This window comes from Aquarana catesbeiana, linkage group LG04 (assembly GCF_042186555.1).
Source record: "Aquarana catesbeiana isolate 2022-GZ linkage group LG04, ASM4218655v1, whole genome shotgun sequence".
Lineage (NCBI taxonomy): Eukaryota > Metazoa > Chordata > Amphibia > Anura > Ranidae > Aquarana > Aquarana catesbeiana.
In genome coordinates this window covers 248863768-248886348 of record NC_133327.1, presented here as the reverse complement: position 1 = coordinate 248886348, position 22581 = coordinate 248863768, and the positions used below count along the sequence as shown (strand labels likewise).

The 22581-nt window shown below is 46.2% G+C and overlaps 1 protein-coding gene across 3 annotated transcripts in view; it reads right to left on the bottom strand.

The window, feature by feature from the left end:
* The window catches only part of LOC141139850 (probable cation-transporting ATPase 13A5), a 356120-nt gene that overhangs the window by 60124 nt on the left and 273415 nt on the right, over positions 1–22581 (bottom strand). For all 3 annotated transcript variants that reach the window (XM_073626380.1, XM_073626382.1, XM_073626381.1), the window contains exon 23: positions 6133–6242. In XM_073626380.1, the coding sequence (XP_073482481.1) occupies positions 6133–6242 (110 nt within the window). The remainder of the gene's footprint in view (positions 1–6132; positions 6243–22581) is intronic.

Genomic DNA, 22581 nt, shown 5'->3' with positions numbered 1-22581 from the left:
CACAATACATTATTTCTTTTATACAGTCAGGTCCATAAATATTGGGACATCGACCCAATTCTAATCTTTTTGGCTCTATACACCACCACAATGGATTTGAAATGAAATGAAAAAGATGTGCTTTAACTGCAGACTTTCAGCTTTAACTTGAGGGTATTTACATCCAAATCAGATGAACGGTGTAGGAATTACAACAGTTTGTATATGTGCCTCCCACTTTTTAAGGGACCAAAAGTAATGGGACAATTGGCTGCATAGCTGTTCCATGGCCAGGTGTGTGTTATTCCCTCATTATCCCATTTACAAGGAGCAGATAAAAGGTCCAGAGTTCATTTCAAGTGTGCTATTTGCATTTGGAATCTGTTGCTGCCAACTCTCAATATAAGATCCAAAGAGCTGTCACTATCAGTGAAGTAGCCATCATTAGGCTGACACTTGCTACTGTATAGCTAAATTTACCACAATACATTATTTCTTTTATACAGTCAGGTCCATAAATATTGGGACATCGACCCAATTCTAATCTTTTTGGCTCTATACACCACCACAATGGATTTGAAATGAAATGAAAAAGATGTGCTTTAACTGCAGACTTTCAGCTTTAACTTGAGGGTATTTACATCCAAATCAGGTGAACGGTGTAGGAATTACAACAGTTTGTATATGTGCCTCCCACTTTTTAAGGGACCAAAAGTAATGGGACAATTGGCTGCATAGCTGTTCCATGGCCAGGTGTGTGTTATTCCCTCATTATCCCATTTACAAGGAGCAGATAAAAGGTCCAGAGTTCATTTCAAGTGTGCTATTTGCATTTGGAATCTGTTGCTGCCAACTCTCAATATAAGATCCAAAGAGCTGTCACTATCAGTGAAGTAGCCATCATTAGGCTAAAAAAACAGAACAAACCCATCAGAGAGATAGCATAAACATTAGGTGTGGCCAAATCAACTGTTTGGAACATCCTTAAAAAGAAATAACGCACCGGTGAGCTCAGCAACACCAAAAGACCCAGAAGACTACGGAAAACAACTGTGGTGGATGACCAAAGAATTCTTTCCCTGGTGAAGAAAACACCCTTCACAACAGTTGGCCAGATCAAGAACACTCTCCAGGAGGTAGATGTATGTGTGTCAAAGTCAACAATCAAGAGAAGACTTCACCAGAGTGAATACAGAGGGTTCACCACAAGATGTAAACCATTGGTGAGCCTCAAAAACAGGAAGGTCAGATTAGAGTTTGCAACAACATCTAAAAAAGCCTTCACAGTTCTGAAACACCATCCTATGGACAGATGAGGCCAAGATCAACTTGTACCAGAGTAATGGGAAGAGAAGAGTATTTGAGAAGGAAAGTAACTGCTCATGATCTAAAGCATACCACCTCATCAGTGAAGCATGGTGGTGGTAGTGTCATGGCGTGGGCATGTATGGCTGCCAATGGAACTGGTTCTCTTGTATTTATTGATGATGTGACTGCTGACAAAAGCAGCAGGATGAATTCTGAAGTGTTTCGGGCAATATTATCTGCTCAATTTCATCAAAATGCTTCAGAACTCATTGGACGGCGCTTCACAGTGCAGATGGACAATGACCCGAAGCATACTGCGAAAGCAACCAAAGAGTTTTTTAAGGGAAAGAAGTGGAAAGTTACTGAAGTTGCTGAAGACAAAACTGAAGGGAAAATGCCCCAAGAACAGAGGCCTGGCAGAGCATCACCAGGGAAGAAAGCCAGCATCTGGTGATGTCTATGCATTCCAGACTTCAGGCTGTAATTGACTGCAAAGAATTTGCAACCAAGTATTAAAAAGTGAAATTTTGATGAATGATTGTTAATCTGTCCCATTACTTTTGGTCCCTTAAAAAGTGGGAGGCACAAATACAAACTGTTGTAATTCCTACATCGGTCACCCAATTTGGATGTAAATACCCTTGAATTAAAGCACATCTTGTTCAATTCATTTCAAATCTATTGTGATGGTGTACAGAGCCAAAAAGGTTAGAGTTGTGTTGATGTCCCAATATTTATGGACCTGATTGTAGGTAATGCCTGCTGTTTTCAGTTTTGGACAAAAAGAGGTAGTTTCTAAAGTACTCACTGCTGTTGTAGCAGGTAGTAATGTTTTGTATCGTGTTCTTTTACTCTACCAGCTGTCCTCAGCACAGTGTACAGTATGTGTTTCATTTACTGCCCATTTCACATGTTTATCCATTAATCCATTAACATTCAAACATTTAAACATTTAAACATTTGGACTGGCAATCTCATGAATATTGTGTTCACTACAAAATATGGTGTGTCTGAGAGCACTGCTGAGCTTCTGCACTTTGTTCTCCTTTAGGCAGTATTCACTACAGAGACAATACCAATTGATTTCTTGGTACTATTTTGCATTGGCAGTCACAAAGTGCTTGTAAACTTCAATGATTATTTGTACCTATAGCTAAGCCTGTAATAAGGCTTACCTATAGATACTGTAAATATCTCCTAAACGTGCACCGGCCACCAGTGCCTTTTCTTCAGAGCCCTGTGCCATGACTGGCGGTTCCCACGCGCATGCACAGGAGTGACGTCACGCGGCTTCAGCCAGTCACACAGCCAGAGTCCGCGGATGCGGAAGGAAGACAGGTGAAGATGGATGCGGCCTCCAGCGCTGACAACGCATCGGAGGAGAGCTTTGTTTGCAGGTTTCACATAATGTAGCACATACTAGCACATTATGCCTTTACTTTTCAGGTCAGGGAAAAAAAGAAAAAGGGCAGCGCTTTACTTCCTCTTTAATTCTGGTTAGTGCGTTTTATGTGCCAGGACTCAATTTAATTCCTGCAGTGCATTCCAATATTAAAATGCAAGAAGATGTGAAGAATTATCTGTGTACATAAAATAATCATATTGTAGCACTAACTCATGGTGGAGCTGCTGATTTAAAGCGGGCTGTTACCGTCACCTTGTTACCTGTAATTTCACCAACACCGGGTCTAGGTGTCTCCGTTGAGCTTACTGCGAGGCAATGTAGGCACCAGTCACTTAAGTACTTTTTCAATGCTTTAATGGGGATAACTGTAAGAAGTAGCAGGAAAGAGGTAGAAGGAGAGTTGCAGGTGTGTTCAAATACCTTTTCTTGGCGTAGCGTCAAGGAATTTAAATCTTTAGGATGGATGTATCCTCAGCTTAGGATTAAATCTTTGCCCGCCCAGACAGGTTTCTCTCACTGACCTAGCAGCCGGAACGCAGCACGAACAAAAAGTCTCTGCCACAGACTTTGGTGGGACAAACTCATACGATCCTCTGCCACAGGATGTAGTAGTTTTCGATGAACAGCAAACACAGTACCAGAACCTTTAAGCCGACCCGGCAGTACTTGTGCGGTAGGGTAATTTAGGATGTGTCCTCCAACTGAGTCACCAGGCCCTTCTCCAGACCAGCGCTCCGCATGGTCCCTTCCAAGACAGGTCGTTCCCTGGATTCTTCTCAATTGTCCGGCTTCTTCCCGCAAACAGCACAGGACCATCCCAGCAGTAGCAGGCCCCAGACAGGCTTCTGGGCCTACCTGCGTGGCTGCAGCAACGCAACCCTCCAAGCCCAAGGGCTACGAGATAGCACTCACTGACACATACCTCTAGGCCAAGAGGGCCACGAGGCAAAAAGCTCCCCGAAACATGGCGTCTGCCCCATAAATACCCTCTCCCAGAATGCAACTCGGAGGACCACCTCCGCCGAGTTATCTCCGGGACAGAAGAGCACTCATACACTTCAGCTTGTTGCTTTCCAACATTGACCCACGATGACAAGGACACCCACAGGCGCAATGTGGAACTGCACACAACACAGTCAAGCTGGAACAGAGGCTAAACTAACATTAGATTAAACCTGAACAATGTATAGCACAAATGATCCATTAAATTTACCTATAAGCGGTAGATTAGAAATCTACCAGCGCTACAATATGTATTCTGCTACTCTTGTAATCTCCTGTACAAAAGCACTCAAATGCAGGCCCGGATTTACTCCTTTTGCCGCCCCAAGGCCGGGTCCTTCAATGCCGCCCCCCCCCACACACACACACACACACACACACACACACCACGTCCTTTATCGATGACTTCTACAATAGATCAATTAAAAACATATCTCCATACACGAGAACACTGAAAATAACTGGCTTTAATTGTACAGACTAAAAATACTTCAGGGTAAGCGCGCGAGGGGTAAGGATTTTTCGCAGGCAAATTTTCAAGGCAATGGCTGGTGTTAGTGCTTCAATCATCCCCGGCACCATGGTTGTTATGGTGTCAGGATTATTGAAACACATTACTTCTATCATTACATTGTAATATAAACTGAAATAGTTCAACTCACCATAATGCAGAATCAGTGGGAGCCCTGAGCGTGTCACTTGCCACCATCTCTTGTCACTTGCCACCATGCCTGCCACCAGATGGGGATATCACTTGCCACGCTGCCTGCCACCAGATGGGGATGTCACTTGCCACGCTGCCTGCCACCAGATGGGGATGTCACTTGCCCCGCTGCCTGCCGCCAGATGGGGATATCACTTGCCACGCTGCCTGCCACCAGATGGGGATGTCACTTGCCACACTGCCTGCCACCAGATGGGGATGTCACTTGCCACGCTGCCTGCCACCAGATGGGGATGTCACTTGCCACGCTGCCTGCCACCAGATGGGGTTGTCACTTGCCACGCTGCCTGCCACCAGATGGGGATATCACTTGCCACGCTGCCTGCCACCAGATGGGGTTGTCACTTGCCACGCTGCCTGCCGCCAGATGGGGATGGCACTTGCCACGCTGCCTGCCGCCAGATGGGGATAACACTTGCCACACTGCCTGCCACCAGATGGGGATGTCACTTGCCACGCTGCCTGCCACCAGATGGGGATGTCACTTGCCACGCTGCCTGCCACCAGATGGGGATGTCACTTGCCACGCTGCCTGCCACCAGATGGGGATAACACTTGCCACGCTGCCTGCCACCAGATGGGGATAACACTTGCCACGCTGCCTGCCGCCAGATGGGGATAACACTTGCCACGCTGCCTGCCACCAGATGGGGATATCACTTGCCACGCTGCCTGCCACCAGATGGGGATGTCACTTGCCACGCTGCCTGCCGCCAGATGGGGATATCACTTGCCACGCTGCCTGCCACCAGATGGGGATGTCACTTGCCACGCTGCCTGCCACCAGATGGGGATGTTACTTGCCACCAGATTGGGATGTCACTTGCCACCAGATGGGGATGTCACTTGCCACCAGATGGGGATGTCACTTGCCACCAGATTGGGATGTCCCTTGCCATGCTGCCTGCCACCAGAAGGAGGAGGGCGGAACAGCGGTGTGGGCAATGAGAGATGTCATCTTTCTCCCTCGCCGCCGCACCGCTGACATTACTTGCTATTTTTTCAAAAATGGCGCTGGGCGGCGCAAGTACGCTACTGCGCATGCGCCGCCCGGCGCAAGTACGCTACTGCGCATGTGCCGAGCGGCCGAGCGCTCACGAGCTTTCCCGAGCCCGGCCGGCTTCGGAACGGCGCATGCGCAGTTTCGTGGTCGGCTCACGGCCATCTTTCTATGGGCACTGGTGCCCATAATAGACTGCAGCACGAAGGGGGGGCGGCCGCGAAGTCGCTGCAGGAGCGGCGCCGCCCCTACACCACTGCCGCCCCGAGGCCTGGCCTCGGTGGCCTTGTGGCTAATCCGGCCCTGCTCAAACGGGGGGTGGGGGGTTCTGGCAGTACTTGAAGCGCGTCAGGTGTTTTCCTTTTGCCAATGAGGAAAAGGTTGATAGGAGAAGAGAGCAGAGTGATGACCTCATCAAGCTGTGGCTTCTGTTTCATTGTCTAGTCACAGGCTGTGGGAAGGAGGTGACCTACCTACAGAGAAAACCTGCCTTCAGGACCCCAACCAGTCTAACAGGGCTGTGATAGAAAATACAAAACAGTTCCCAGGTACCTTTTCAACTCTGTATTTAGCTGTTTGCCCAGACCTCAATTTTACATTTTTTTAGATTATTTAAAGAAGAGCAATGATATAACCATAGTTTATAAATTAAGCAAATGCCAGAATTAATTTCATGTAGAAAAATGAAAAATATGTTGGTGGTAAGCAGCTTACTTTAGCAGTTTTGGTACACATTCAATATTTGGGACTTTTGATGTAAAAGGAGAGGCCACAGATGCTTCTAGACTTGACAAAGAGATTCCAGCATGAGCTATCTTTAAAGCCTGGAAAAAAAGAAGAAAAAAAAAGGTTTTAAGTAACCTGCATTTATTTTTAATATTAGATTGCCACATTTAAAGTAGATAATTTTAAATTAACATACCCTATGTTTATGGGTTTATTATTTGTCTGCATATATTAAAACACATCTTTATATAATACATCCTTCATTTCTTTTGTACAGTAGAAAGTACCAAATTCTAAGATGTCCCTTACTTAGGTCAATGGTAATAATGGTAGCATATAGATATTGAAAAAAGAAAAGAACAACTAAAGTTGTGCCTAAATATTAAAACAGTTCACTAGCATAAACAAGTTCATAATTTGAATACACGATACCATGCAACATTAATATCTAAACAGATACTGATACTTATTGAAACCCAAACATACACTATTTTTTCAAAAGTATTGTGACGCCTGACTTTACACGCACATGAACTTAAATGGGATCCCAGTCTTAGTCCGTAGGGTTCAATATTGAGTTGGCCCACCCTTTGCAGCTATATCAGCTATAACTCTTCTGGGAAGGCTGTCCACAACGTTTAGGAGTGTGTCTATGGGAATGTTTAACCATTCTTCCAGAAGCGCATTCGTGAGGTCAAGCATTGATGTTGGACGAGAAGGCCTGGCTCACAGTATCCACTCGAATTCATCCCAAATGTGTTCTATCGGGTTGAGGTCAGGACTCTGTGCAGGCCAGTCACATTCCTCCACCCCAAAATTGCTCATCCATATCTTTATGGACCTTGCATTATGCATTGGTCCAAATCATTTGGTGGAGGGGGGATTATGGTGTGGGGCTATTTTTCAGCGGTTGGGCTTGGCCTCTTAGTTTCAGTGAAGGGAACTCTTAAGGCATCAGCATACCAAGACATTTTGGATGATTTCATGCTCTCAACTTTGTGGGGAAAGTTTGGAGATGGCCCCTTCCTGTTCCAACATGACTGCACACCAGTACACAAAGCAAGGTCCATAAAGACATGAATGAGCAAGTATAGGGTGGAGGAACTTGACTGGCCTGCACAGAGTCCTGACCTCAACCTGATAGAACACCTTTGGGATGAATTGGAGCGGAGACTGCGAGCCAGGCCTTCTCGTCCAACATCAGTGCCTGACCTCACAAATGTGCTTCTGGAAGAATGGCCCCATAGACACATTCCTAAACCTTGTGGAAAGCCTTCCCAGAAGAGTTGAAGTTGTTATAGCTGCAAAGGGTGGGCCAACTCAATATTGAACCCTACAGACTAAGACTGGGATGCCATTAAATTTCACGTGCGTGTAAAGGCATATATACTGATAATATAGGGTATATTACCCCCCTGTTCATGCTTCTCTGAGCGAAAATAGTAGTCCATGCCCACACATCTGAGTATAGCATCAACTGAGCTTTGTTAATGGGCTACATCTAGGCTATACAGTGCCTTGCAAAAGTATTCACCCCCTTGGCATTTTTCGTGTTTTGTTGCCTCACAACCTGGAATTAACATGGACTGTTTGAGGATTTGCATCATTTAAATTACAGAACATGCCCTCAACTTTGAAATTTTTTTTTTTTTTTTTTTGTGAAGCAAAAAACAAATAGGACAAAATAACAGAAAAAGTGAATGTGCATAACTTTTTACCCCCCTAAAGTTAATACTTTGTAGAGCCACCTTTTGCGGCTATCACAGCTCCAAGTCGCTTTGGATAAGTCTCTGTGAGCTTGCCACATCTTACCACTGGGATTTTTGCCCATTCCTCCTTGCAAAACTGCTCCAGCTCCTTCAAGTTGGATGGTTTGCGCTTGTGAACAGCAATCTTTAAGTCTGACTACAGATTTTCTATTGGATTGAGGTCTGGGCTTTGACTAGGCCATTCCAACACATTTACATGTTTCCCCTTAAACCACTCAAGTGTTAAGTGTTGGAAGGGTGTTGGAAGGTGAACCTTGGAAGTGTTAAGTGTTGGAAGGTGAACCTCCATCCTAGTCTCAAATCACACGCAGAGTGGTACAGGTTTTGCTCAAGAATATCTCTGTATTAAGCACCATCCATCTTTCCCTCAACTCTGTCCAGTTTCCCAGTCCCGACTGCTGAAAAACATCCCCACAGCATGATGCTGCCACCACCATGTTTCACTGTGGGGATGGTGTTCTTCGAGTGATGTAATGTGTTGGGTTTGCGCCAGACATAGCATTTTCTTTGATGGCCAAAAAGTTACATTTTAGTCTCATCAGACCAGAGCACCTTCCTCCATAAATTTTGGGAGTCTCCCACATGCCTTTTTGCAAACTCAAAACGTGCCATTTTGTTTTTTGCTGAAAGCAATGGCTTTCTTCTGGCCACTCTGCCATAAAGCCCAACTCCATGGAGCGTACGGCTTATTGTTGTCCTAAGTACAGATACTCCAGTCTCTGCTGTGGAACTCTGCAGCTCCTCCAGGGTTACCTTAGGTTTCTGTGCTGTCTCTCTGATTAATGTCTTCCTTGCCCGGTCCATAAGTTTTGGTGTGCGGCCGTCTCTTGGCACGTTTGCTGTTGTGCCATGTTCTTTCCATTTGGTTATGATAGATTTGATGGTGATCCTAGGGATCATCAAAGATTTGGATTTTTTTTATAACTTAACCCTGACTTGTACTTCTCAACAACATTGTCCCTTACTTTACCTGTTTGGAGAGTTCCTTGGTCTTCATGGCAGTGTTTGGTTAGTGGTGCCTCTTGCTTAGGTGTTGTAGCCTCTGGGGCCTTTCAGAAAGGTGTGTATATGAATTGACAGATCATGTGACACTTAGATTGCACACAGGTGGACATCATTTCACTAATTATGTGACTTCTGAAGGTAATTGGTTGCACCAAAGCTTTTTATGGGCGGTGAATACATACGCACATACTAATTATCAGTTTTTTATTTCCGAAAAATAGTTTTATGTATATATTTTTCTGTTTGTACTTCACCAACTTAGACTATTGTGTTCTGATCCATCAGTAAAAAGCCAAGGGGGTGAATACTTTTGCAAGGCACTGTATACTGTATAATCTGTGCTATCAGGAAAGAAAAAAATGGGATTTTTGTACTCACCGTAAAATCCTTTTCTCTGAAGTTCATTGACGGACACAGCTCCTTTAATTCTTGACCTTAGGGTTATCACGCCACCTTCAGGAGAGGACTAGGCAGAACATGTAAAACATGTAAAAACAGCAAGACTGCACAGCACCGCCCAGGGGGCGGTCCCTCTGGCTATAACCCCTCACCATGCTTCCTGCAGCTCAGTTCCCCAAAAAGCAGTACAAACAAAAATAGGAGGGGTGGTTGCTGTGTCCATCAATGAACTTCAGAGAAAAGGATTTTACGGTGAGTACAAAAATCCCTTTTTCTCTTACGTTCTTGACCCTAGGGACGTCCCCAAGCAGTGTCAAAAAACGAGGGGTCGAAACAGCAAAAACATAACTTCACCCACAACAAAAGGAACACCTCAACAGAGGAGGTGCCATCTGAAACGGCTGCCATCAAAACCAGTGGCCAACTTATGCATCAAAAGATGCGTTTACCAGGAGTGTGATGTCGGAAAGCCCAGGAGGTTCCAATTGCCCTGGTGGAATGAGCCGTGGCAGGAAAAGGGGGCACCCGCCCCTTTAGGGCATAGGCCTGAACCACGATCTGTCTGATCCACTGAGAAATGGTGGACAACGAGACCGCCAGACCTTTTTTCGGACCAGCCACCGAGACAAACAGAGAGTCTGACTTCCGGAAGGGAGCCATAGCAGACAGATACACCCGTAGAGCCCCGACCACGTCCAGGGAATGTAAGGCAACCTCTTCCGGGTGTGTCGGCTTAGGACATAGGGATGGTAACACGATGTCCTCATTGAGATGGAATGCCGAAACCACCTTTGGAAGGAAAGAGGGCTGCAGACGTAGCACCGCCTTATCCTTGTGGATGACCAGGTAGGGAGACTTGCATGACAAGGCCACCAACTCCGAAACCCTCCTTGGAGATGTAATAGCCACTGGAAAGACTACTCTCTGAGAAAGAGTTAACAAGGGAATCTCCCTAATGTTTTCAAACGCTGGAGTACCAGATTCAGATCTCATGGAGGTAGTGGTGGTCGAACCGGAGGAACTACGTGTCGAACCCCTTGTACAAAAGTACCCACCAATGAGTGAGTCGCCAAGGGACGTTGGAAAAAGACAGCTAAGGCAGATATTTGCCCCTTGATGGTGCTTAAGGCAAGTTTCTGATCCACTCCTTGCTGCAAAAACAGCAGGATCCTGGACACTGAATTTGTGCGCGGACGCCACCCCATCTCCTCACACATGGAGATGTAAGCCTTCCATGTATGATGGTAAATCTTTCCAGAAGACGACTTACGTGCCCTCAGCATAGTGGAAATTACCAATTCTGACAGACCTCGGTCCCTTAGTACCTGGTTTTCAACAGCCATGCCGTTAAAACCAGCGACGGTAAAGCAGGATGAAGTATCGGACCTTGCGATAGAAGGTCCTCTCACATCGGCAGCCCCAAGGAACATCCGCCACCAGTCGTACTAGGTCGGAGTACCAAGGACGCCAAGGCCAATCTGGGGCAATCAGAATGACCGGAATCCCCTCGGCCTCCACTCTGTGCAGTAGACATGGTAGAAGTTTGAGGGGGGGAAAGGCATAAATCAGCCGATAATACCCCCATGGAGCCACCAACGCGTCTGACACGTCCGCCCAGGGGTCTCTTGTCCTGGACACGAAACTCTGCACCTTCCGGTTGAGCTGAGAGGCCAGGAGGTACACATCTGGTGTGCCCCACCTTAGGCAAAGGAGCTGAAATACATCCAGATGCAAAGACCATTTCCCTGGGTCTAGCATCTGACGACTTAGGTAGTCCGCCTGCCAGTTTTCCCTGCCCGGAATGTATATGGCCGACAGGGCCAACACGTGTTACTCTGCCCACTGGAGGATGTGAGCGACCTCCCGTGCTGCGGCCGAGCTCCTTGTTCATCCTTGATGGTTGACATATGCCACGGTGTTGTCTGACTGGATCCTGACCGGACGCCCCTGTAGCCTCCTGGACCATGTGGAGAGGCACAGTCTGATCGCCCGAAGCTCGAGCACATTGGTCGCTGGAAGAATCCCAACTTCCGATCAGAGGCCCTGGGCTGACAGTACGCCCAAAACTCCCCCCAACCGGTCAGGCTGGCGTCCGTCATGGTCACCGTCCAATGGAGAGGCAGGAACGATCTCCCGAACCGAAGTGCCGGAGACCCCAGCCACCAGAGAAGGGAATCCTTAACAAACTGCCTCACCCGAATTTGACAATCCAGGGATAATGGGTATTTATTCCATTTTGAGAAAATCTCCTTTTGCAGGACTCGAGTGTGAAATTGAGCGTACGGTACCGCTTTGAAAGTGGCTACCATGAGAACCAGAACTCGCATGCAGAAGTGCATCGACGACCACCTGCGGTTCACCAATAATCTCACCTTAGCTTGAAGAGTCTGTAGCTTGTCCGAAGGGAGAAAAACTATTGCTTCTGAGGAGTCCAACAGTATGCCCAGGTACTCCAGGCGTTGAGTCAGCACTAACACCAACTTCCTTAGGTTCAGCACCCAACCAAACTCCCGGAGAGTCTGCATGGTGATCGTTACATCCTCCCTTAATTCTGAGGCAGAAGCTGCCTTCAGGAGGAGGTCGTCTAGGTAACCCACGATTGCGATCCCACGTTGCCTTAACAGCGCCAGAATTGGAGCTAACACTTTGGTAAAGACTCGGGGTGCCGACGCCAGGCCAAAATGGAGAGCCACAAACTGGTAGTGCTCTTCCCCGACTGCAAATTGCAGAAACCTCTGATGCCTGAGTCATATGGGAACATGTAAATATGCGTCCTGGATATCCAGGGATGCCAGGAAGTCCCCCTGATGGAGTGCAGCGACCACGGAGCGAACTGATTCCATCCTGAACCTTTGCACTTTCACAAAGCTGTTGAGGGCCTTCAAGTCCAGGATTGGACGTACCCCCTCCTTTTTGGGGACTACAAACAGATTGGAGTAGAATCCCTGAAACCTTTCCATCGTCGGTACAGGTACTATCACCCCGCGCAGCAGCAGGTGCCGTACTGCCCTGAACAGGGCTTCCTGATGAGCCGGAAGTAGAGGTAGGTTGGAGGGAAAAAATCTGTTTGATGGACAAGAAAGAAACACTATCTTGTATCCCGATGAAACCAGTTTGCAAACCCATTGGTTGACCATGTAGGGAGGTCCACCGAGCTGCAAACTCCCAAAGACGACCCCCCACCCGAGAGTTGGGCAGGGGCAAACCTTCATGCAGTAACATTTTTGCTCGCAGACTTGTTTGGCTTGTGAAACCAGGGACGCTTCTGTCCTTCAGCAGGCGCCTTGTCGGACTGGGAACGCTTACCCGCCGACCCGGGCGGGCGAAAAAGCCGTTTCTGAGTGGAAAAGGAGGGCACTTGCCTACGGCGTGGCTCCTTACCCTTCCTGGACTGTGGGAGCAATGTGCTCTTCCCACCAGTAACATTTTTAATAATGTCATCCAGCAAAGCTCCAAATAGCCTCTCACCTTGTCAGTGCTTTTTTAGATGCCTGGTCCGCAGACCAGCATTTCAGCCAAATCAGGCGCTGTAGAACCACTGCTGATACTGATGCTCTAGAGAGCAGGGGGATCGTATCCAGGGCCGCATCACAAACATACTTAAGGCCATGCACTATCTGATCTGCCAGTTCTACGCAGACCAGGGAAGACTGTTGCTTCTCCAATTCACGGTGCAGCAACTTTTCCCATTCAGTAAGTGTCTGCGACACCGTGGCTAGCACAGGTCGTAACGCTGACCCCACCACCGTAAACATGGACTGGGCCACTGCCTCGGCCCTCCTGTTGGCCGGGTCCTTGAAGGCAGGAGTCCCTTCTACCAGAATCATGGTTACTTTATTTAACCTGGATACCAGGGGGTCAACGACCGGGGGAGACGCCCATTTTTTCAGGAGGCTCTCCTCAAAGGGGTAAAGCATTCTTCTTGGTACTGGAAAGGTCCGTTGCAGGCTTCCCCATTCCTTGTAGATGAACTTATCAAAATAAGTCAAATACGGAAAGGCGTGCGGGCCGGTTTGGGGGACCCAAAAGGGACCACCACCTCAGCAGAGGGTCCTGCTGCATCCTGTATCTGTTGAGGGCCTTCAAGTCCAGGATTGGACGTACCCCCTCCTTTTTGGGGACTACAAACAGATTGGAGTAGAATCCCTGAAACCTTTCCATCGTCGGTACAGGTACTATCACCCCGCGCAGCAGCAGGTGCCGTACTGCCCTGAACAGGGCTTCCTGATGAGCCGGAAGTAGAGGTAGGTTGGAGGGAAAAAATCTGTTTGATGGACAAGAAAGAAACACTATCTTGTATCCCGATGAAACCAGTTCGCAAACCCATTGGTTGACCATGTAGGGAGGTCCACCGAGCTGCAAACTCCCAAAGACGACCCCCCACCCGAGAGTTGGGCAGGGGCAAACCTTCATGCAGTAACATTTTTGCTCGCAGACTTGTTTGGCTTGTGAAACCAGGGACGCTTCTGTCCTTCAGCAGGCGCCTTGTCGGACTGGGAACGCTTACCCGCCGACCCGGGCGGGCGAAAAAGCCATTTCTGAGTGGAAAAGGAGGGCACTTGCCTACGGCGTGGCTCCTAAACATGGACTGGGCCACTGCCTCGGCCCTCCTGTTGGCCGGGTCCTTGAAGGCAGGAGTCCCTTCTACCAGAATCATGGTTACTTTATTTAACCTGGATACCAGGGGGTCAACGACCGGGGGAGACGCCCATTTTTTCAGGAGGCTCTCCTCAAAGGGGTAAAGCATTCTTCTTGGTACTGAAAAGGTCCGTTGCAGGCTTCCCCATTCCTTGTAGATGAACTTATCAAAATAAGTCAAATACGGAAAGGCGTGCGGGCCGGTTTGGGGGACCCAAAAGGGACCACCACCTCAGCAGAGGGTCCTGCTGCATCCTGTATCTTCAGGGTATCCGGCACCGCAGTGATAAGTGCTCCTACTAGTGCTTTTTCCTGCACTAACCCAGACACAGAGTCATTCTCACTGTCCGAACAGTCCTGGTCCACATCCTCTGACACCTCAGAACAGGGGCCGCCAGGCACCACAGGACCCGAGTCTGAATCAGAGCTCTCCCCAGAAAACAGGGGGCAGGGGACATTTTTTTACCCCCCCTGCGCCCACACGCCGCTTCCACCCTGGCAACAAAGGTCTCCAGGACCACCGACAAAGCGTCCATAGCCACCGCAGTTTTAGCAGGTGAGCCGGTTGCAATAGCAGGGATGTCTAGGGAAGAAGCACCAGCTTCTAATGCCATGCTGACCCTCACTGGCCTGCCACAACTTGGGGACTTAAGGCAAGGTACCCCAATTCCACCCTTCTAGCTGCTCACAGACTGAGGGGCCCCTCCGCAGGACTCACCACCCTGACCGAGTGCTACACTGCACTGTGCTGCCGCTGACTGCTCTGCCCTGTTTCAGTCTCAAAGTGTTCAGAGTGAAAAACGCGCTGTTCTGAGACAGACCCAGCACTAGAGGTAAAAACATGCTGAGGCTACAAGAAAATGGTCGCCGGACATCCTAGTAAAAATCACCAAGAAAATGGCCGCCGAACATTCTAGAAAAGGCTGACAGAACATACAATGCATAAGACTACAGGAAAATACGCAGCGGCCTCTCCTCATGCAAAATAGCCCAAGCACCTCACAGAGAAGAAAAAAAGGGCAGTAAAGAAAAAATGGACCCTGACAGCCAGCGCAGCCCCCCGCCAAAGCCCGGAGCCCCCCCAGAGGACCCCTGGCCAGGTACATACATCGCACCTCATGCCCAGTCACACAGTGGCCCCAGCAGGGGGAGGAGGGAATGAGGGATAGGGAGAGAGGAAAAGGGGGAGTGAGAGACCCCCTAGTCGGCCCCCCAGGGAATGCCCAGCTGCTTCATCCTGCCGAGGCTGGGAGAGCCATACTTACTTACTTACTTACTTACATACTTACTTACGGTCTTCAAAAAATACAAGGTTGAGGGATCATCCTCAGCATTCAGACTTTATAAAGAATGCAACAGGATATGTAAAGGTGCAATTAGGACAGCTAAGATAGAACATGAAAGACACATAGCGGAGGAGAGCAAAAAAAATCCCAAGAAATTCTTTAAGTATGTAAACAGTAAAAAAGGGAGGACAGACCATATTGGCCCCATAAAGAATGAGGAAGGACATCTGGTTACAAAGGATGGGGAGATGGCGAAGGTATTGAATTTATTCTTCTCCTCAGTCTTCACGAGTGAATCGGGGGGCTTCAGTAACCAAAACTGCAGTGTTTATCCTCATGACACAACACAGGAAGCACCTCCATGGTTAACAGAGGACGGAATTAAAATTAGACTTGAGAAACTTAACATTAATAAATCACCGGGACCAGATGGCTTGCATCCGAGGGTACTTAGGGAACTCAGTCAAGTGATTGCCAGACCGTTGTTCCTAATTTTTACAGATAGTCTACTGACTGGAATGGTACCAGCTGATTGGAGAAAAGCCAATGTAGCACCTATATTTAAAAAGGGCCCAAAATACATCCCTGGGAATTACAGACCAGTTAGCCTAACATCGATAGTATGTAAACTCTTGGAGGGGATGATAAGGGACTATATACAGGATTTTAGTAATACGAACAATATCATTAGCAGTAATCAGCATGGATTCATGAAGAATCGTTCTTGCCAAACCAATCTATTAACCTTCTATGAGGAGGTGAGTTGCCATCTAGATAAAGGAAGGCCTGTAGACGTGGTGTATCTGGATTTTGCAAAAGCATTTGACACAGTTCCCCATAAACGTTTACTATACAAAATAAGGTCTGTTGGCATGGACCATAGGGTGAGTACATGGATTGAAAACTGGCTACAAGGGCGAGTTCAGAGGGTGGTGATAAATGGGGAGTACTCAGAATGGTCAGGGGTGGGTAGTGGGGTGCCCCAGGGTTCTGTGCTGGGACCAATCCTATTTAATTTGTTCATAAACGATCTGGAGGATGGGATAAACAGTTCAATCTCTGTATTTGCAGACGATACTAAGCTAAGCAGGGCAATAACTTCTCCGCAGGACGTGGAAACCTTGCAAAAAGACCTGAACAAATTAATGGGGTGGGCGACTACATGGCAAATGAGGTTCAATGTAGAAAAATGTAAAATAATGCATTTGGGTGGCAAAAATATGAATGCAATCTATACACTGGGGGGAGAACCTCTGGGGGAATCTAGGATGGAAAAGGACCTGGGGGTCCTAGTGGATGATAGGCTCAGCAATGGCAGGCAATGCCAAGCTGCTGCTAACAAAGCAAACAGAATATTGGCATGCATTAAAAGGGGGATCAACTCCAGAGATAAAACGATAATTCTCCCGCTCTACAAGACTCTGGTCCGGCCGCACCTAGAGTATGCGGTCCAGTTCTGGGCACCAGTCCTCAGGAAGGATGTACTGGAAATGGAGCGAGTACAAAGAAGGGCAACAAAGCTAATAAAGGGTCTGGAGGATCTTAGTTATGAGGAAAGGTTGCGAGCACTGAACTTATTCTCTCTGGAGAAGAGACGCTTGAGAGGGGATATGATTTCAATTTACAAATACCGGACTGGTGACCCCTCAATAGGGATAAAACTTTTTCGCAGAAGAGAGTTTACCAAGACTCGTGGCCACTCATTAAAATTAGAAGAAAAGAGGTTTAATCTTAAACTACGTAGAGGGTTCTTTACTGTAAGAGCGGCAAGGATGTGGAATTCCCTTCCACAGGCGGTGGTCTTAGCGGGGAGCATTGATAGCTTCAAGAAACTATTAGATGAGCACCTGAATGACCACAACATACAGGGATATACAATGCAATACTGACACATAATCACACACATAGGTTGGACTTGATGGACTTGTGTCTTTTTTCAACCTCACCTACTATGTAACTATATGTATACCCCTCCTGATGGGATTGCCAGACGCATTCCACCACATACCCATTACCCGAGCAGTACAGGGTGGCTGTTGGCCACGGCACACTGTGACACGGACAGCAGTAGCCCGGTCATATGTGTTTCCCCCGGAGCATATAGCTCACTGGCCACCCCAGGAGCAGAAAGGGGCATGTCGTAGCTGACTCAGCGCGTAGCTAGGGTCTGCTCACGCTCGATGGCCAGGCTGGGGAGACTACAAGGATCTATATTATCCAGCCTATCACCCAGCCCAGCTGTTGAATGTAGATCACAGGATCAAAATTTTAGAACAAATGAAAAAATTCCCAGGACCAATGGTCCCCTCAGGGAGCCAGATCCTTCTCTTACACTAGGCAGAAAAAAACTGAGTTGCAGGAAGCAGGGTGAGGGGTTATAGCCAGAGGGACCACCCCCTGAGAGGTGCTGTGCAGTCTTGCTGTTTTTACATGTTTTACATGTTCTGCCTAGTCCTCTCCTGAAGGTGGCATGATAACCCTAAGGTCAAGAATTAAAGGAGCTGTGTCCATCAATGAAAGAAAGAGAAATGATATTGTGTCTCTGACACTTTTGTAGGAGCACACATAATGATAATGACAATGATAATCATCTGAACAATCAATCATTCCCAGTTGTACATTCAGGTGACAAGTCAGTAGACCTCCCATTAATTAGGATAACGTTTAATAGCTACTGTATATAGGAAATTTTGTAGATTCTCAAATAGCTGTAAAATGTGGCATTGTAAAACATCCAAGTAACACAAGTAAACCTCTCATACAGTACAGTATATCAAGATAACTTCCAATAGCCATATAAGGTAAGGTGAAGATCAGACTTAAAGAATAAGTTAACCCAACCTTTCACATTCAAGATATTTGCCTGCTGTACCACGTACTTGCATGCAAAAGTGTTCTTTTCTTCCTTCGTGTGAAATACCTGTTGATCCTGCCAGTCCCCCGCTTTCCTATTTCAAACTGACCACACTAGGCATGAGCACATTCACCCCAGGGGGGTCAGATACTGGCTCTAAGCTCCTTAGCAGCTAAGAACAGAGATTATGAGATCACTTATAAATAAATATATAATATATATATTTATTTATATATATATATATATATATATATATATATATATATATATATATATATATATATATATATATTATACACACACACACACATATACTATATTACCAAAAGTATTGGGACACCTGCCTTTACACACACACATGAACTTTAATAGCATCCCAGTCTTAGATCGTAGGGTTCAATATTGAGTTGGCCCACCCTTTGCAGCTATAACAGTTTCAACTCTTCAGGGAAAGCTGTCCACAAGGTTTAGGAATGTGTCTATGGGAATGTTTGACCATTTTTCCAGTAGCGCATTTGTGAGATCAGGCACTGACGTTGAATGATAAGGCCTGGCTCACAATCTCCACTCTAATTCATCCTAAAGGTGTTCTATCGGGTTGAAGTCAGGATTATGGTGTGGGGGCGTTTTTCAGGGGTTGGGCTTGGCCCCTTAGTTCCAGTGAAGGGAACTCTTAACCACTTCAGCCCCGGAAGATTTTACCCCCTTCCTGACCAGAGCACTTTTTACAATTCGGCACCGCGTCACTTTAACTGCTAATTGCGTGGTCATGCAATGCTGTACCCAAACGAAATTTGCGTCCTTTTCTTCCCACAAATAGAGCTTTCTTTTGATGGTATTTGATCACCTCTGCCGTTTTTATTTTTTGCGCTATAAACGGAAAAAGACCGAAAATTTTGAAAAAAAATGATATTTTCTACTTTTTGTTATAAAAAAAATCCAATAAACTAAATTTTAGTCATACATTTAGGCCAAAATGTATTCGGCCACATGTCTTTGGTAAAAAAAATGTCAATAAGAGTATATTTATTGGTTTGCGCAAAAGTTATAGCGTCTACAAACTAGGGTACATTTTCTGTAATTTACACAGCTTTTAGTTTATGACTGCCTATGTCATTTCTTGAGGTGCTAAAATGGCAGGGCAGTACAAAACCCCCCCAAATGACCCCATTTTGGAAAGTAGACACCCCAAGGAAATTGCTGAGAGGCATGTTGAACCCATTGAATATTTATTTTTTTTGCCCCAAGTGCTTGAATAATGACAAAAAAAAAAAAAATTTACAAAAAGTTGTCACTAAATGATATATTGCTCACACAGGCCACGGGCATATGTGGAATTGCACCCCAAAATACATTCAGCTGCTTCTCCTGAGTATGGGGATACCACATGTGTGGGACTTTTTGGGAGCCTAGCCGCGTACGGGGCCCCGAAAACCAAGCACCGCCTTCAGGATTTCTAAGGGCATAAATTTTTGATTTCACGCCTCACTACCTATCACAGTTTTGAAGGCCATAAAATGCCAAGATGGCACAAAACCCCCCCAAATGACCCCATTTTGGAAAGTAGACACCCCAAGCTATTTGCTGAGAGGCATGGTGAGTATTTTGCAGCTCTCATTTGTTTTTGAAAATGAAGAAAGCCCAGAAAAAAAAATTTTTTTTTTCTTTTTTCAATTTTCAAAACTTTGTGACAAAAAGTGAGGTCTGCAAAATACTCACTATACCTCTCTGCAAATAGCTTGGGGTGTCTACTTTCCAAAATGGGGTCATTTGGGGGGGGGTTTGTGCCACCTGGGCATTCCATGGCCTCCGAAACTGTAAAAGGCAGTGAAGAGTGAAATAAAAAATTTACGCCCTTAGAAAGCCTGAAGGCGGTGCTTGGTTTTCGGGGTCCCGTGCGCAGCTAGGCTCCCAAAAAGTCCCACACATGTGGTATCCCCGTACTCAGGAGAAGCAGCAGAATGTATTTTGCGGTGTAATTTCACATATCCCCATGGCATGTTTGAGCAATATATCATTTAGTGACAACTTTGTGCAAAAAAAAAAAAAAAATTTGTCTCTTTCCCGCAACTTGTGTCACAATATAAAATATTCCATGGACTCGACATGACTCTCAGCAAATAGCTTGGGATGTCTACTTTCCAAAATGGGGTCATTTGGGGGGTTTTGAACTGTCCTGGCATTTTATGCACAACATTTAGAAGCTTGTGTCACACATCACCCACTCTTCTAACCACTTGAAGACAAAACCCTGTCTGACACTTTTTGATTACGTGAAAAAATTATTTTTTTTTACAAGAAAATTACTTTGAACCCCCAAACATTATATATTTTTTTAAAGCAAATGCCCTACAGATTAAAATGGTGAGTGTTTCATTTTTTTTTTTCACACAGTATTTGCGCAGCGATTTTTCAAACGCATTTTTTGTGGAAAAAACACACTTTTTTAAATTTTAATGCACTAAAACACACTATATTGCCCAAATGTTTGATGGAATAAAAAAGATGATCTTAAGCCGAGTACATGGATACCAAACATGACATGCTTTAAAATTGCGCACAAACGTGCAGTGGCAACAAAATTAATACATTTTTAAAAGCCTTTAAAAGCCTTTACAGGTTACCACTTTAGATTTACAGAGGAGGTTTACTGCTAAAAATACTGCCCTCGATCTGACCTTCGCGGTGATACCTCACATGCATGGTGCAATTGCTGTTTACATTTGACGCCAGACCGACGCTTGCGTTCGCCTTAGCGCGAGAGCAGGGGGGACAGGGGTGCTTTTTTTTTTTTTTTTTTCTTTATTATTTTTTTGCTTTTTTATCTTATTTTTAAACTGTTCCTTTCATTTTTTTTTTTTAAATCATTTTTATTGTTATCTCAGTGAATGTAAATATCCCCTATGATAGCAATAGGTAGTGACAGGTACTCTTTTTTGAAAAAATTGGGGTCTATTAGACCCTAGATCTCTCCTCTGCCCTCAAAGCATCTGACCACACCAAGATCGGTGTGATAAAATGCTTCCCCAATTTCCCAATGGCGCTGTTTACATCCGGCGAAATCTAAGTCATAAAATGCTCGTAGATTCCGGTTTCTTAGGCCATAGAGATGTTTGGAGCCACTCTGGTCTCTGATCAGCTCTATGGTCAGCTGGCTGAATCACCGGCAGCTTTCTCAGGTTCCCTGTTGAGACAGGAGAGCCAGAGAAAAACACGGAAGACGGGGGGGGGGGGTTGCATTCCCTCCCACTGCTTGTAAAAGCAGTCTAGAGGCTAATTAGCCGCTAGGATTGCTTTTACATGAAAGCCGACCACTGGCTGAAAAGAATGATACCAAGATGATACCTAAACCTGCAGGCATCATTCTGGTATAACCACTCAAAGTCGTGAATGGCGTACCTGAAGACAAAAAAATGGTTAACAATAAAGCACAGTAAACGGTAAAGTATAAAAAATTGCATACCTGAAAAGCAAACATGATAAAACATAATAACAATAAAACATTGCAGAATAGAATACAGTAAAAAAGAGCAGAACACCAGAGAGAGAATAGAGAGAGAGAGAACAATAAAACGACAACTATTTTTTTTTATTTTTGTTTGTGTTTTTTTTGCAAACTTGTAACTTTTATAACTGTAACCGGTTCCAGGTTTGGGTCTCTCAAAATGCGATGGCATCTTGGGAGACCCTGTGAAAGTGTGCCTAGTCTGTGCAATGCTGTACCCTACGCTAATACTCAACTAGTGAATGGTAGCGTTCAAAACATTCACCAATGCAAAGACCAGGATTGTCAGGACAGGAGGGACAATAATAGCGGGTGTCACGCCTATATCCACGCTTGCTGCAGACACGACATCTATTTTGGGGGGGTTTGTTGGGTAGGGGTACTCGGGAGGACATAAAAATGCCTCTCATGCAGCCGACTGCATTTGGTTGGGGATGTGAATGTGGTAAGTACGGGCGCTGCAGAAGCGGTGGGTTCCCAATTAGGATTGGCGAATGCAGCAGGAAGGGCATTATGGGCACGACGGGCCTGTGTTTGTCTTTTTGGTGGCAGCGGGACACTACTTGTGCTTGCCACCTCACCAGCTTGAACTGCACTTATGGGACTCGCCACGTCACCAAGTGTTACTGCAGTGCTGGTTTGACTACGACCGGGGTGTACTAGGCCGCTGGTGCTTGCCAGTTCACCAAAACGCTACAAAAAAAACTGTTAGCGATCGCAGGGATCAGGCCTGACTCTGCGAACGCTGCAGTTATGCGTTTAGTGTTCTGTAAGTGACAGTGATCGATCGATACTGCACTTGGGTGGGCTGGGCCGGGCGGAGGGGCAAAACGCAGGTGCTAGCAGGTATCTGGGCTGATCCCGCTAACACTGCGTTTTTGGGAACCCTAAACTGCTGGGGACGCTAGTAAAGATCTGATCGGATCCAGTCCTGACCTCAACCCGATAGTACACCTTTGGGATGAATTGGAGCGGAGACTG